This window comes from Schistosoma haematobium, chromosome 1 (genome assembly GCF_000699445.3).
Source record: "Schistosoma haematobium chromosome 1, whole genome shotgun sequence".
NCBI classification, from domain to species: Eukaryota; Metazoa; Platyhelminthes; class Trematoda; order Strigeidida; family Schistosomatidae; genus Schistosoma; species Schistosoma haematobium.
Window position 1 is genome coordinate 45,253,680 of NC_067196.1, and position 15,581 is coordinate 45,269,260.

General features: G+C 37.5%; 1 protein-coding gene across 1 annotated transcript; it reads left to right on the forward strand.

Annotated features, from left to right (window-relative positions):
• Positions 1–333: 333 nt before the first annotated feature.
• Positions 334–14,181, forward strand: LAMC1_13 (Laminin subunit gamma-1). The gene is made up of 2 exons (XM_051208441.1): positions 334–2,050; positions 12,395–14,181. Exon 2 carries the CDS (start codon positions 13,123–13,125, stop codon positions 13,564–13,566), a length of 444 nt encoding a protein of 147 aa, XP_051074206.1. The 5' UTR covers positions 334–2,050; positions 12,395–13,122; the 3' UTR covers positions 13,567–14,181.
• Positions 14,182–15,581: the final 1,400 nt, after the last annotated feature.

A 15,581-nucleotide genomic window follows, 5' to 3' on the forward strand; every position in this document is an offset into this window, starting at 1 on the left:
ACGTTTTTTAAAACCTGAACGAAAATATCCACAAGTTAACAGCGTTCTCACTACAGAACTTAAAGAGATTGGCCAGTAACTACGTTTAGCTGCCTTTTTCGATGTTTTTAAACCAGTCGTAGTGTAAATACTTAGTATATTGTCGGACTAACACAGAATAGATTTTGTCACCGTGTTCCAAAAATCCGTTAGCTACATAATATTTTGTGCCCTTTCTGAACATCCTACTTTTAAATCAAGCATAAATCGGCAGAATTGTGTGTCGTCTGCTGCCACTCTGGAGCAGGTAAGCAAATTATTGACACGATATATTCTAATCAGATATTTCCCCAGTGTTATTATTTTAAAATTTCGAGCGGTCAAGATGCTAGAACAAGGTATCTGAGCTTAACGTGGTGGCCGACACTACATTCTTCATGCAACCCGGTCCTGGGCAATAGTTTCCAGTTCCTAGTCATCTTTTTCATGTCTGCTTCCAAGTCCCGACGTAGTATGTTCTTCGGCCTTCCTCTTTTCCGTTTCCATTCGGGATTGCAAGTTAGGGCTTGCCTCGTGGTACAATTTGGTGATTTCCTCAATTTATATCCTATCCACTTTCAACGTCTCTTCCTAACTTCTTCTTCAGCTGGAAACTCGTTTGTCTCCACCCACAGTAGGCTGTTGCTGATGGTATCCGGTCAATGGATATTGAGTATCTTGCGTAGAAAATCGTTTATAAATACTTGTACCTTTTTGATTATGGTTGCAGTAGTTATCCACGTTTCAGCTCAGTACAGTGTAACTGTCTTGACGTTCGTATTGGAGATTCTGATTTTGGTATTAGTTGACAGTTGTTTTAAGTTCCATATGTTTATCAATTGTATGGATGCAGCTCTTGCTTTGCCATTCCTTGCATTTACTTCTGCATCAGATCTTCCTTGTTCATCAATGATGCTTTCCAGGTACGTGGAAGATTCCAGCTCTTCCAGAGCTTCTCCATCAAGAGTGATTGGATTGCTGTTCTCCGTGTTGTATTTGACAATATTGCTTTTTCCTTTGTGTATGTTGAGGCCTACTGATACAGTAGCTGCTGCTACATTGTTTGTCTTGACCTGAATTTGCCCGTGTGTATGAGATTGAAGAGCTAGGTCATTTTCGAAGTCCAGATCGTCCAATTGCGTCCAACATGTCCATTTTATTTCATGCTTCCACTCAGACATCGAAGTCTTCATAATCCAGTCAACCACCGGAAGAAAGAGAAAGTAGGAGAGTAGGCAGCCTTGTCTGACTCCGGTCCTTGCTTGGAATGCGTCTGTCGGCTGTCCTCCATGCACGAATTTTCAGTGTAGTCCGTTGTGGTGTCGAAGAAGTTTCCACAAGGTCCTCCTATCTACACTGTCAAATGTCTTTTCATAATCAATGAGGTTGATGTACAATGAAGAGTTCCAGTTAACTGATTGTTCAACGATGATCCGTAGTGTCGCAATCCGGTCTGTGCACGACCGATCCTTACGGAATGCAGCTTGTTGATCTCGAAGTTGTGCGTCTGCTGCGTTTTTCATCCGGTTCAGCAACACTGTTAAAGACTTCTACTGGCATTCGTAGTAGTATGATGCCTTTGTAGTTCTCACATTTGCTCAGATCTCCTTTCTTTGGTATCTTGATGAGATATCCTTCTTTCCAGTTCATCGGCACTTGTTCTTCCTCCTAAACCTTCCTGAATAGAACGTGGAGCACGTTTACTGTCACTTGTATATCTGACTCTAGTGCTCTGACTGGTATATTGTCAGGTCCTACTGCTCTCCCACTCTTTATTTGTCTGATGGTCATCCTGATTAATTTCGACCGTTGGTGGAGTGACATCGATAGAAAGATATGTAGGTGCAGCTTCGATATCCGGTGGATTCAATGAAGCTGGTCTATTCAAGAGTTCCTCGAAGTGTCCCATCCATCTGTTCCTCTGTCCTTGAATTTCAGTGATTGGCTTGCCTTCTTTGTCTTTGAACGGTCTCTGTGGTTTGCTATATTTCCCAGACCAAAACATGGCACAAGTCCATGAAGTCACTGACAAGTAGACTGAGTCATATTGGTAGATGTAGAGATGATAGCAACCGATGGTTAGAGACCCTGAATGACATGGCTCAAAATTGTTTGCAATGGCACAGGTGCATCCACTCTTTGTGTTCTCCCAAATTCTAATCTTCTGAGTTCTTCATGTCCCTTTCGTTTTTCTCTTTTAAACTTTGTTTCACTGGATTATACTCCTTGAATAACATCTTCAAACCCTAATTTTTCTGATTGCAGCTTATAATTTTACTACATCTTGCACTACGGAATTTGAATCGACCACTGCATCTCTGTGCTAATGTGGTGTGGCAACTCGAACTGATGTACGTACGTACGAAGTTCTACGTTGTTACTGACTGACTGGCTGATATTTCCCTGTTAGTTTCTTCGTTGTGTCATATAGTTATTTCATATTTCCTTCTCTTGCTGTTTTTTCACTGTCGTTGCTTGGCCTTCCAGGTATTTCTGTTTGCCGTCTCTCGTTCTCCTCTTCACTTGCTCGTTTGCTTCCGTGTATTCAGCTTTTGCCTTGACTTTCTCTGTTGTTGTTAATTGCTGTATTTTTGTTCTTCCTTTCTTGAATTTAGTCCAGGGTTCCGATGCAGATCCATTACTTATGGTGATGCTTCTTGAGGCCCGGAATTTCTTGACCCGTAGAAGTTGGTGCTTCTTTGATCTCTTTCCAGTTCTCCTCCATTGTACTGATGCAAATATGATCTATCCCGTTCTCCGTTGTGTGGTCTGGTGAGACATTCCATTCACCGATGAAAACTATTGCTCTTGTTATTAGAAATGCCTTCAACCCCGCGACTTCTCTAGAAACGTCGGCTGTCATCGTGAGGTATCGTAATGTGTCTTTCAATTGTGAGGGCAGAATTTAAATTTGTAGGGCCAGTGAAATGTCACTGAGCCCTAGCCAAATCATCCGACAGTTGGATCACTGAATGTCGAACAGATCGTCGCTCCCTGCCAAGGTCATGTACAACCAACGCGCATTAGTTAATCATACGCCATGGACTGGCCCATGCGGCAGTGGTCTTACTTTCGCTTGTATCTACTTTAACTAATATATTTCTGTAATAACGTCCTTTGTGTTGTACAGTCTTCAAAGCATCTATAGTACCTTGTTACGTCAATGGGGGTAGTCCACGTAAGGTGCTGACCACGAGGTGTGACTTCGACGTTAGTTGGTTCGTCACACTATTCACGTCTAACTCGAGTCGGCCTCCAATCATTTCGACATAGATCATCTACGTTGGTGATCTACACTGGTGAGCAAGACTTCGAATAACGCAACCTATCACTATAATCTTTATTATTGTATTCTATACTTATTCTTTTTCATTTTTATCATCGCCTATGTTAATCTGTTACTGTGAACTTTCGTTGCTTCATGTCAATGTTGATTAGCATTTAAACCTAGATAATTCGTTCAATCGACAGAACTAACCAATCAACTACGATTATAATCGGCTATCGTGGTTCTTTAACAAGCATTAGCAGCATGTAAATGCTCCTGTGTAATATGTCTGTTAAAATATCAACCACTCGTGAGTATAGCCACAAGGCAACACGAACGCATATCTCTTTGTACCTTATCCACTGGTATAAATAAGACAAGATTAACTATCGACTATAAATTCATCTTTCTGCTTAACCACTATCCACTAGGATGTTCTGCTTTTTTTTACCACTGCCTGCCTAATTTCCAATTGCTGAGTTCCATGGCCAAACAGAGGATACGAATGCTATAAATTTACGGTGAGTTTGAACTATAAATTTCCTGCGATCTTAGATCTCGTTTAGACTGTTCGTCAGTCTACAATGCTGTGTTAATCGAAAAATTTAATCAACAGTACCTCGTACATAATCCAGATTCAAACTACTGCCTACTTCATATCTTCATTACTGAGAGGCAAGAGTAACCCAGGCGAGTTTCATAATTTCATTAGATTATTTCGTACTATATTTATGATGCGTGATAACATTTCGTAGTTGCTTTCACGTAAACTAGTCATATATTCTGTCACTGCCGTCAAGTTTTAGTCGAAATCATGTACATTTATGACTCGTTAGTCGACATACTGTGGTAAAACATATTGCATGTACACGAGCACGCTTAGTCCATACCCCAAGTACACATGTTGTCGTACTTAATATGTCACTTAATGCTAGATAATAAGCTCTTTGTATCATCCTTTTACGAAATGGCCACGTTACCTGGACCCTCTAAACCTTAGTTACATTGGTGGTTACCATTTTAATTAATGTTTATTATACCCCTTGTACTTGCTAATAATTCACACGGTAAATCATGGCTCGATTTCCTTATTACACAGCAGTCATTTTAATTCTATTTTCGGTTTATTTACATGCGATACGGGTTTGGAAAATATCTAAACGTCCTCGAAAATTCTCCACGAACCCAACCATAGTTTTCGTATATGTTTTTATTCACACATCCAACTGTTACGCTAATCATACCTAAGCGAACGTTCAGTGCAACTGTCAGTATACGTAAGAACGATGTTATTTAGACTTGACATTGTAACACATCTGAACTATTGTAGTTCTACTTCGATGTCGTACTTCATTTTATGAAGTATTGTTTCCTCGTGGCTGTTGTTTAACAGATGATTCCGGTACATCAATCGGCTGTTCAACTACTCGACGATTTACAACCTGTCCAGTTCAATTGGTGGTCTGACGACAATATCATTCGCGCGAATCATCAGTTTATGCAGTCGAGCGAATCTCCTGCAAACTGAAAACGATATTGGCGCCTCTATCCCAACACTGACAGCGTTTTTCACGGGTATCATTGACATGAGTCCAGAGTGACACTCTTGGTTTCTTATGTTCTTTTCGATATTTTTCTGTTCACTAACCGAACAAACACGCAGCATTCACCGTTTATCATCTTTTAGAGACTTCATCGTGCCACCGTTTGCTGTCGATTTGTAGCCTTCAACCCTTACTGACTGTAACAGCAGTCATCGACTTTTCAAACTGTGACTACAAGTTGGTCAATAGCTTCGCACAACGAAATCACGACCACTCTTCACTGTTATACTTCTGTACTTACGGTTAGTCTGTTAGATATAGATATAACTAGAATTTGACACTAATTAATAGCTGTCAACGACACTGTCCGACTTACAACTTTAAACTAATGACAGTACAAATATGGATATCGATTGATAATACACTTATCCTACTATCGCTATAGCATCATTACTCTTGCGGCAGACTTAACGTTTGTCATCGGAGGAACTGAATTACTTGTCAAGGCTATATATTTCAGCGCGACTTGATAGAACAATAAAACGTTTTGTTCTTTTCATTATTTCTATGGTTAATCGCTTTACGTTTAACCAACGTCCTAATAACATATTATGACTCGCTGTTTCGCGACCAGTTTCTGCCGCCTCCTTTCCATTTCTTTTACAGATAAGCAATACCTGGAGGATTTATAATATTCGTCTGGCACTCTCCGGCGCGCGACTGCTCCCAACATGTTTGGTACCGATTCAAACGGCCGCTGAATCTGGTGGGGGAGTATTGTAGGGCCAGTGAAATGTCACTGAGCCCTAGCCAAATCATCCGACAGTTGGATCACTGAATGTCGAACAGATCGTCGCTCCCTGCCAAGGTCATGTACAACCAACGCGCATTAGTTAATCATACGCCATGGACTGGCCCATGCGGCAGTGGTCTTACTTTCGCTTGTATCTACTTTAACTAATATATTTCTGTAATAACGTCCTTTGTGTTGTACAGTCTTCAAAGCATCTATAGTACCTTGTTACGTCAATGGGGGTAGTCCACGTAAGGTGCTGACCACGAGGTGTGACTTCGACGTTAGTTGGTTCGTCACACTATTCACGTCTAACTCGAGTCGGCCTCCAATCATTTCGACATAGATCATCTACGTTGGTGATCTACAAATTGTTTAGCTTGTTAAATGTCTTTGGCATCTTTTTACCAAGACTTTTCACTGCGTGATATTTAGATTACTGTGCTTAACGCTTTTGAATTTGCATTCCAGTGTATTACAAATGCTTACGTGAATGACAAATGCGATGAAACTTAGTTTCTTATTGATAATTATAGTAGTACACGTAGGACATGTGATAATAAGTTTATAGAAGTAAAAATAGAAACAAATATTTCATGGTATATTTCATGAAAATGCTACGTCTCCCTTGACATTAAGTGATACAACGTTTCTTACATTTAGAAGCAATTCAGAAGTCGAACGTAAACCAAGAAGTTATATTACTACTATTGGTGATAATAATACTAATGCAGCAAATTCATGATATTCATAGTATTTTCTCACTTGGTTTTTCTTCAATTTGTGTTTTAAGAAGAAAAACTTTTAATGAGATTATGTTATCAACATTTATGTACAAAATTTCCTATGTCTTCTTTTTTAAAGGTTTTTATTTCTTTGATATTTTTCATCATAGATTGAACACAAGAAAGAGGAATATTCCTCACAGAATTTTTTTTTACAAAGTTTTCTGTTGTTCTATTCTTGAATAATATTTAAGCATATGCGATTATTGTTATCCTCAGAGTGTTAGGTTTTTTTTTCATTATAAACAGGAGACACTGATGTTCTAAATGTTAAATTTACTAAATGTCCAACGACATTTAGATATTACATGCCACTTATAACCTCTTTTGGATGTTAGTTGTAACCCTTGTTTCTTCTACAACATAATTTGTTTATAAATGTGTTATTGATGCGTCTGTTCTCTAAGGAAATGATTTACAACCCAGGTTTCAATGAAAATACGTGAGACTTCTTATACACTCTTTCCATTTTTCGGTAACCATATACAAGTTTATACTTGTCAAAAATTTATTGATAAAGACCCCAGAGGATTAATTCATTTTCGAATTCATTCCATTATGCACAAATTACATTCAGTAATTGCTAGTTGAAGTTGTCAAACTAAAGAACTGTCACACAGAATTAATATGTTTCGATCTTATACTGGGAAAAAGTCAAATGAATAGAAATCGCAGTGAATTAACAGGAAATTGAACATAATGAAAATGATATCTAAATCAGTATACAATATTTAATCTAATTTCTTTATAATCGTTTTTACTTGAGTATTTAGAATTTGGACCATTTGTTTTTCTGAGTAATGATAGGTTTTTGTTAGATATTTGGTTTGTCTTTTGGAAACCGAACTGAAAAATCCATTCCTTCAGATTTTCAGTTACAGCCTCAAAAACCCATTCGTAACGTTTGTGATTGTTCCATAGGTTCTCCACTTAGAAGGAAAATTGGCTCTCCCTTAAGTTAGTGAATATGGATTGTTGATGAATGCTAACCAGCATCACGCAGCGCTTCCTACCTATTATTTCTAACAAACCTATAATTAAATCACCTGCACAATGGAAAAGTGGGGAACTTCGGTAAATAATCAATCAGCAGCAGCAATCTACTATAGAACAGAACAAACCAAATTCTAGCTAAGTAGAAAATTAGAGGACCACACTGGAGCTGAACTAGACACTCATTACGGTAATCATCAAGTCGTTTCACAAAGCCAGCCCTAACTTGGAATCTTCAAGGTTGGGGGAAAAGAAGAAGACTGAATCGGAGGTAGACATCAAAGGGATGAATAGCACTTGGCAACATTTGCAAAGGAGAGCCCAGGACAGAGTTGGCTGGAGGATCCTGGTCGGCGGCCAATGCCTCACGTGAGATAAAGGACGTAAATAGTAACAAACAATAAATATATGCCACTACAAAACACAGTCACTACATTAAATACTGAAGACCACGAAGTCCAGAGGTCATAATTTATGGTGTTATGTGACGTCATAACGAAAGCTTTAATAAAGCTATTCGTTCTCCAGACGGATAAACGTAACCCAAGACCAAATAATGAGGAACTTCACTAGCTGCAATGTTCTCTAGATAGATGTAACCCGAAATATCATTCACAGCTGCACGATATACACAGATATGTAGAAACACGAACATATATAGCCTAATTTGAACATCAGAAGCAGTTAACTAATGTGGACAAAACAAACAGGCCTTTATAGGTTCATGTCAAATTGATAACTGGTCAGATTTTGATTGAACTTTGCCTGAATCAAACTCACTACTAACTAATCGGTTGACTGTACATCAGACAAGTTAATTGTAGTTCTTTAGTTTTTTCTCTCATTTCATACAGTTTCTCTCTTATTAGATATGTGAACACATTAAAGAAAACTGATTTTATTGTTTTTTTCTTGTTATTCGTATTAGTTGTCAGTTTGTTTCTGACAACTGAAGTACAGGTATCCTACTGAATTGTTAGACCCCACTGATTTTATTATTGCCCACATTTATTCACGAAGTCGAATGTATCCTAAAACATTCGGGCTATGTTTAGAACCCCAGAGTTTCCAAACATACTGTCACTCAATCTTGTTAGTAACTCTCCTGCAGCTAAACTGATTGTCTTGTCCAAAACATGTTCTATAATACAATCAAAGATTGGTAGGTATCGCTTATATGTTACCACCAACTGTGTACATAAATTCACATGTATCTACCAAAGCACTTGCAATGGTAGGACAGAAAGGCGAGTCTATATTCCAATTCAAAGAACATATTCCAAATTGTATAGGGTCAGTTGGATTAAAAGCATTCAGCAGTGCCATCTCCAGAGGCCTCCTTGATGCAGGACATCATGTGGATACACTGAAGTCATCCAAAGTGATTATTAAACAATCGAATTCCTATCTTCTGAAATTTGTCGAATCTATAGCGATCAGACGTCCAAAACAAGATCTGTGTCCATAAAGAAAAAGTAGTATTAAGTGTATTAAGTTTTCACTGTTTGAAAGATTCATATTAATTTATTATCCGTTACAAATGGCAGTCAGTTCAATTATAAAATTTTACTAGTACTACATGTATCTATCCTATTTCAGAAATGTAGTATTTTGTTTTATCAATTAATAATATCAATTAAATAAAAGGATTGATTAATTTCCAAAAGCAAAAAATAACCAAACACTAACAAATGAACATCCTATTTTTTCAATTCTTGTACTTCATTACACGGTTCACATTATTGTACCCATACGATACCATTTATCAAGATATCGATTACAATAATCTAATTATTTTAAATGTAAGAAAGGTTGGACTTATTGAATTAAAAGAAATTCTATTTATAGAAAACAGCATTAACACATTCAATGATGTCAAATTATACTTTCTCATTACAATAAATCTATGAATAGTTGATTTTAATTGCTAAAATAGTGTTCTATAGTAAGATAAAAAGGTACTAATTATCTAAGAAAAACTTGAAGTGGTATGCTGCCTGAAATAGTTCATGAATAGTTCAGTTTATACTATAAACATACTACTGATAATGTTTGACCTAGAACAATACTCTTTTCTTGATATTGTATGAGTAATCGTAATTTCTTTTTTAAGTAATGACCACATTATCGATGTTTTGGAATTTTAAAATAAAAATGACTTGTAAGACTCATTTTCATCACAGAGAATCATCAGAAGTTGGCGATTAGTTAACAGCTATTTCATCTCAGATTACTAATTTACAATTGTTTACGGGATCAAACCTGAAGCCTTTAAGTCTTATGGTGAACAGGATATATCTAGGACAATGAATCGAAATTCAGTAATCAGTATTTTCAATTAAGTTAATCTACAGTAATGTACGACTATAATCTAATGTCACTAATGAGACTTTTCTTTCAAGGACAAATAATATTAGAGGGAGCAATTATTCTTAATTAATTCTTCATCAGGATTCGCAATTGGAAATCTAAAATTACTGTGTTACAATTGACAAAATTTTGAGACTGAATTAATCTGTGTCACTAATTTAAAAATGTAAAATTCGCATCAACTGAATCTTAGATTCTTTAAAATACTAAGAAAACACATCACGAATGATGTTAAGAAAGGTAATACACAAATGGAAGACATGTCAATAACTCGGTCACTGTGAAGGTTTTGTGGATTATTCTTTTCAAATAGAACTCTGCGTGCAGAAGTGAAATGTGTAGACTCTTCTTCTTTTAATGTTTTTTAAGCTTTTGTCACACATTTTCAAATTTGTTCTCCATTTTTCTCATACTCACAAAGTTGCAAGTTATTTTTCATATATTTCGGCTTCACTCTGTCCCTAAGTTATCGTTTAGCATGCAGCCTTCATTAGACACTAGGAATTTACATACCGTTTACTAAGTAATGCTTTTCCGATTTTTTAATACACTACTTTATTTAGTAATCAATCGTAAATAATAATTATTCTTACTTTTGGGTTACTTTCGTTATACCTCGAAAATGGTTCACGTATGCAACTCCAAATGAAATACTCTAAAGCTTGCATGTAATGTATATAACGCCGCCTGTAGCTCTCCAAGAGTTATTGCCGGTCCCAAACCCGTGTAAAGGATGAGGGTTAGGCATGGGGTTAGTGGCCCCATCCCGTAGAACACTAACTCGCTAAAAAACGCTAACCAGAAAAAATAATTCAAACCATTTAAACTCTGCCCTGGGAGTTAGAAATTCTTTATTTAGAAGAGCTATGACGCCTCAAGGTGAAAGCCGAGATCCTTCGGAAGCCACGAGACAGATGCCCCTTCTAACAATCAGAACAGCCATTTTTATGGGTACATGGAATGTACGGACAATGTGGGAGACCGGGAAGACCAGTCAAATAGCAGCGGAAATGAGGATATACAACTTGGCAGTACAGGGAATCAGAAAAACCCATTGGACCCAAGCTGGACAACAAAGGCTTGACATGGGAGAGATGCTGCTATACTCTGGTCACGAAGAGGAAAATGCTCCACACACTCAGAGAGTTGCTCTAATGCTGTCCAAAGTAGCACCAAATGCACTTTTAGGATGGGAATCTCACGGATCCAGAATAATCAAAGCATCATTCAAAACAAAGAAGGAGGGGATCACAATGAATATTACCCAATGTTATGCACCCAACAATGATAGCAACGACGACATTAAAGATCAATTCTATGAGAGGCTGAAATCAATCATAGAGAAGTGCCCAAGAAAAGACCTCATCATACTGATAGGAGATCTAAATGCCGAAGTCGGAATAGACAACACTGGATATGAATATATCATGAGACGACATGGACTGGGAGAGAGAAACGAAAATGGAGAAAGATTTGCAAATCTGTGTGTATTTAACAAATTGGTCATAGGCGGCACAATATTCCCACACAAACGTATACACAAAGCTACATGGATCTCACCGAACCACACAACGAAGAACCAGATAGATCATATTTACATGTGAGAACCAGGAGAGGAGCTGACATAGCTTCAGATCACCACCTGATGGTTGCCAAGATGAAACAGAAGCTAAAGAAGCACTGGACAATCCAAGAAACAGCAGTACAATGGTTTAATACAGCCTCACTACGAGATACTTACAAACACAACGAATTCAAAATAACTCTCAACAACAGGTTCCGAGCCTTACAGTCTCTACTGAAAGAAGAGAAAAGTACAATGGAGGACAACTGGAAAGAGATCAAAGAAGCACCAACTTCTACGGGTCAAGAAATTCCGGGCCTCAAGAAGCATCACCATAAGTAATGGATCTGCATCGGAACCCTGGACTAAATTCAAGAAAGGAAGAACAAAAATACAGCAATTAACAACAACAGAGAAAGTCAAGGCAAAAGCTGAATACACGGAAGCAAACGAGCAAGTGAAGAGGAGAACGAGAGACGGCAAACAGAAATACCTGGAAGGCCAAGCAACGACAGTGAAAAAACAGCAAGAGAAGGAAATATGAAATAACTATATGACACAACGAAGAAACTAACAGGGAAATATCAGCCAGTCAGTCAGTAACAACGTAGAACTTCGTACGTACGTACATCAGTTCGAGTTGCCACACCACATTAGCACAGAGATGCAGTGGTCGATTCAAATTCCGTAGTGCAAGATGTAGTAAAATTATAAGCTGCAATCAGAAAAATTAGGGTTTGAAGATGTTATTCAAGGAGTATAATCCAGTGAAACAAAGTTTAAAAGAGAAAAACGAAAGGGACATGAAGAACTCAGAAGATTAGAATTTGGGAGAACACAAAGAGTGGATGCACCTGTGCCATTGCAAACAATTTTGAGCCATGTCATTCAGGGTCTCTAACCATCGGTTGCTATCATCTCTACATCTACCAATATGACTCAGTCTACTTGTCAGTGACTTCATGGACTTGTGCCATGTTTTGGTCTGGGAAATATAGCAAACCACAGAGACCGTTCAAAGACAAAGAAGGCAAGCCAATCACTGAAATTCAAGGACAGAGGAACAGATGGATGGGACACTTCGAGGAACTCTTGAATAGACCAGCTTCATTGAATCCACCGGATATCGAAGCTGCACCTACATATCTTTCTATCGATGTCACTCCACCAACGGTCGAAATTAATCAGGATGACCATCAGACAAATAAAGAGTGGGAGAGCAGTAGGACCTGACAATATACCAGTCAGAGCACTAGAGTCAGATATACAAGTGACAGTAAACGTGCTCCACGTTCTATTCAGGAAGGTTTAGGAGGAAGAACAAGTGCCGATGAACTGGAAAGAAGGATATCTCATCAAGATACCAAAGAAAGGAGATCTGAGCAAATGTGAGAACTACAAAGGCATCATACTACTACGAATGCCAGTAGAAGTCTTTAACAGTGTTGCTGAACCGGATGAAAAACGCAGCAGACGCACAACTTCGAGATCAACAAGCTGCATTCCGTAAGGATCGGTCGTGCACAGACCGGATTGCGACACTACGGATCATCGTTGAACAATCAGTTAAGTGGAACTCTTCATTGTACATCAACCTCATTGATTATGAAAAGACATTTGACAGTGTAGATAGGAGGACCTTGTGGAAACTTCTTCGACACCACAACGGACTACACTGAAAATTCGTGCATGGAGGACAGCCGACAGACGCATTCCAAGCAAGGACCGGAGTCAGACAAGGCTGCCTACTCTCCTACTTTCTCTTTCTTCCGGTGGTTGACTGGATTATGAAGACTTCGATGTCTGAGTGGAAGCATGAAATAAAATGGACATGTTGGACGCAATTGGACGATCTGGACTTCGAAAATGACCTAGCTCTTCAATCTCATACACACGGGCAAATTCAGGTCAAGACAAACAATGTAGCAGCAGCTACTGTATCAGTAGGCCTCAACATACACAAAGGAAAAAGCAATATTGTCAAATACAACACGGAGAACAGCAATCCAATCACTCTTGATGGAGAAGCTCTGGAAGAGCTGGAATCTTCCACGTACCTGGAAAGCATCATTGATGAACAAGGAAGATCTGATGCAGAAGTAAATGCAAGGAATGGCAAAGCAAGAGCTGCATCCATACAATTGATAAACATATGGAACTTAAAACAACTGTCAACTAATACCAAAATCAGAATCTCCAATACGAACGTCAAGACAGTTACACTGTACTGAGCTGAAACGTGGATAACTACTGCAACCATAATCAAAAAGGTACAAGTATTTATAAACGATTTTCTACGCAAGATACTCAATATCCATTGACCGGATACCATCAGCAACAGCCTACTGTGGGTGGAGACAAACGAGTTTCCAGCTGAAGAAGAAGTTAGGAAGAGACGTTGAAAGTGGATAGGATATAAATTGAGGAAATCACCAAATTGTACCACGAGGCAAGCCCTAACTTGCAATCCCGAATGGAAACGGAAAAGAGGAAGGCCGAAGAACATACTACGTCGGGACTTGGAAGCAGACATGAAAAAGATGACTAGGAACTGGAAACTATTGCCCGGGACAGGGTTGGATTAAAAATGCTGGTGAGCGGCTTATGCTCCTTCACGAGGAATAACAGGCGTGAGTATGTACGTAATTAAGTAAGTTAAGAAGTAAATATATATATATATATACCGATTTGTGATAGACCACACTGTAGAAATATGAATGCAGCCATTTGTAACGAGCGAGATGCCAGATGGGTTATTGTGGACGAGGAGTGATTTATACACGATGACCTATATGAGCGATAACTGGTCAAGGAAGTGTATTCATACCAGAAGAGTGACAACATTACAATTTTTACTATCAACAATGAAAGATGTATAAATTAAGTAGGCTTTAATAATGTAAAAATCAACGAAATTCATTGAAAACTTAATTGTTTCTAACAATTCGTTCATATTTTCCCTCAGTTTTGATAGGGTGTCAAAAAACTTTGAGTAATTTAAACTATTCTATTAGATTACCGAATGAGTCTCATATGAATTATGACCTCATGATTTAAGCTATATCTTGTCAGTAAATTTTATATGATTTCAATAAAAATCACACGCTTTATTTGAAGTAAATAACCACTTATTATATGTTTCCAATTCACATCATTAAAAGTTTGCTGTAGTTTTTCTCATTCCGTAAAATCTTTATAAATATGTTGGCTGAAATGGAATCAGTGCTGAAATAAGCCTAATTGTAACCAGACCACCCATTTACATGACACTAGAATTCTGAAATGGATGGTAAATTTAGGCAACATAAAAAAATTGACGTTAAGATTTTTTTGGACATGATACTACTATTATCTTTAGCTTGATTACTCTTTTTTTACTTCTGATTGATTTTCTTAGGAAATTCACAAACTGAAACTTATTACCTGTTGTTTTGTGTCAGTTGTGTGCTAACCTCATAAGTGACTTTAGTCTCTATTGGGCTTTTACATCATCAAGCAGGTTTATTTTTTGCAGCTTCTGATTTTAGTTTCATAATAGATGTAATATGTCTACAGCTACGTTACTTTACACTTGAAAGATCCATAAAGTATTGTGTATATATAGTCTTTTATGTTATTTATATTTTTCTAATAATTTAGTTGTAGGTATCACTGCCAAGGTTAGACTTGATAGTTTCGACTAAATTGAACATTGAGTAGAAATTTATATATCTGACGTTTTGATGGTTTCCTTTATACTATTTAGACTTGTGTCAGTGCAGTTCAGTTATTTATTTACTTTGAAAAAGTGGCTTACATTAAGTCACGAAACGTCTGAAATACAATTTTCTACTCATTGGGATATAAAAAAATATTTATTAGTAATCTCAATGTTTGTTCGCAATTACTTGAATAAGAGGACCCACAGATAACACTTGACACGTTGTTGTTTTAATTAATAATATAGACTTCAACTGAACATTTGAATAAATTTTTCTTCGAAGTGACTTGTATACTGAGATTTTTTTATCATCAATAAAGTCTTTTCAAAATCTATGTGATAAATACAAGTGTTTACTTTTATATAGAATGTTTGACATACATTTCTGTTGTTATGCAGAAAGAGTGGAAAGAGATATTCAGATGAAACAAATATTCTTCTTGGATGAACTTCATTTCAAACACATAAAATCTTTTACAAATATGGACATAAAACTGCACCTCACTGCAACTGTAACCGGAGTAACGGTAATAATAATAGTGTAGT

Excerpts from the sequence above, each read along its gene's own strand:
- LAMC1_13 (XM_051208441.1), top strand. The coding sequence starts at position 13,123 with ATGAAGACTTCGATGTCTGAGTGGAAGCATGAAATAAAATGGACATGT.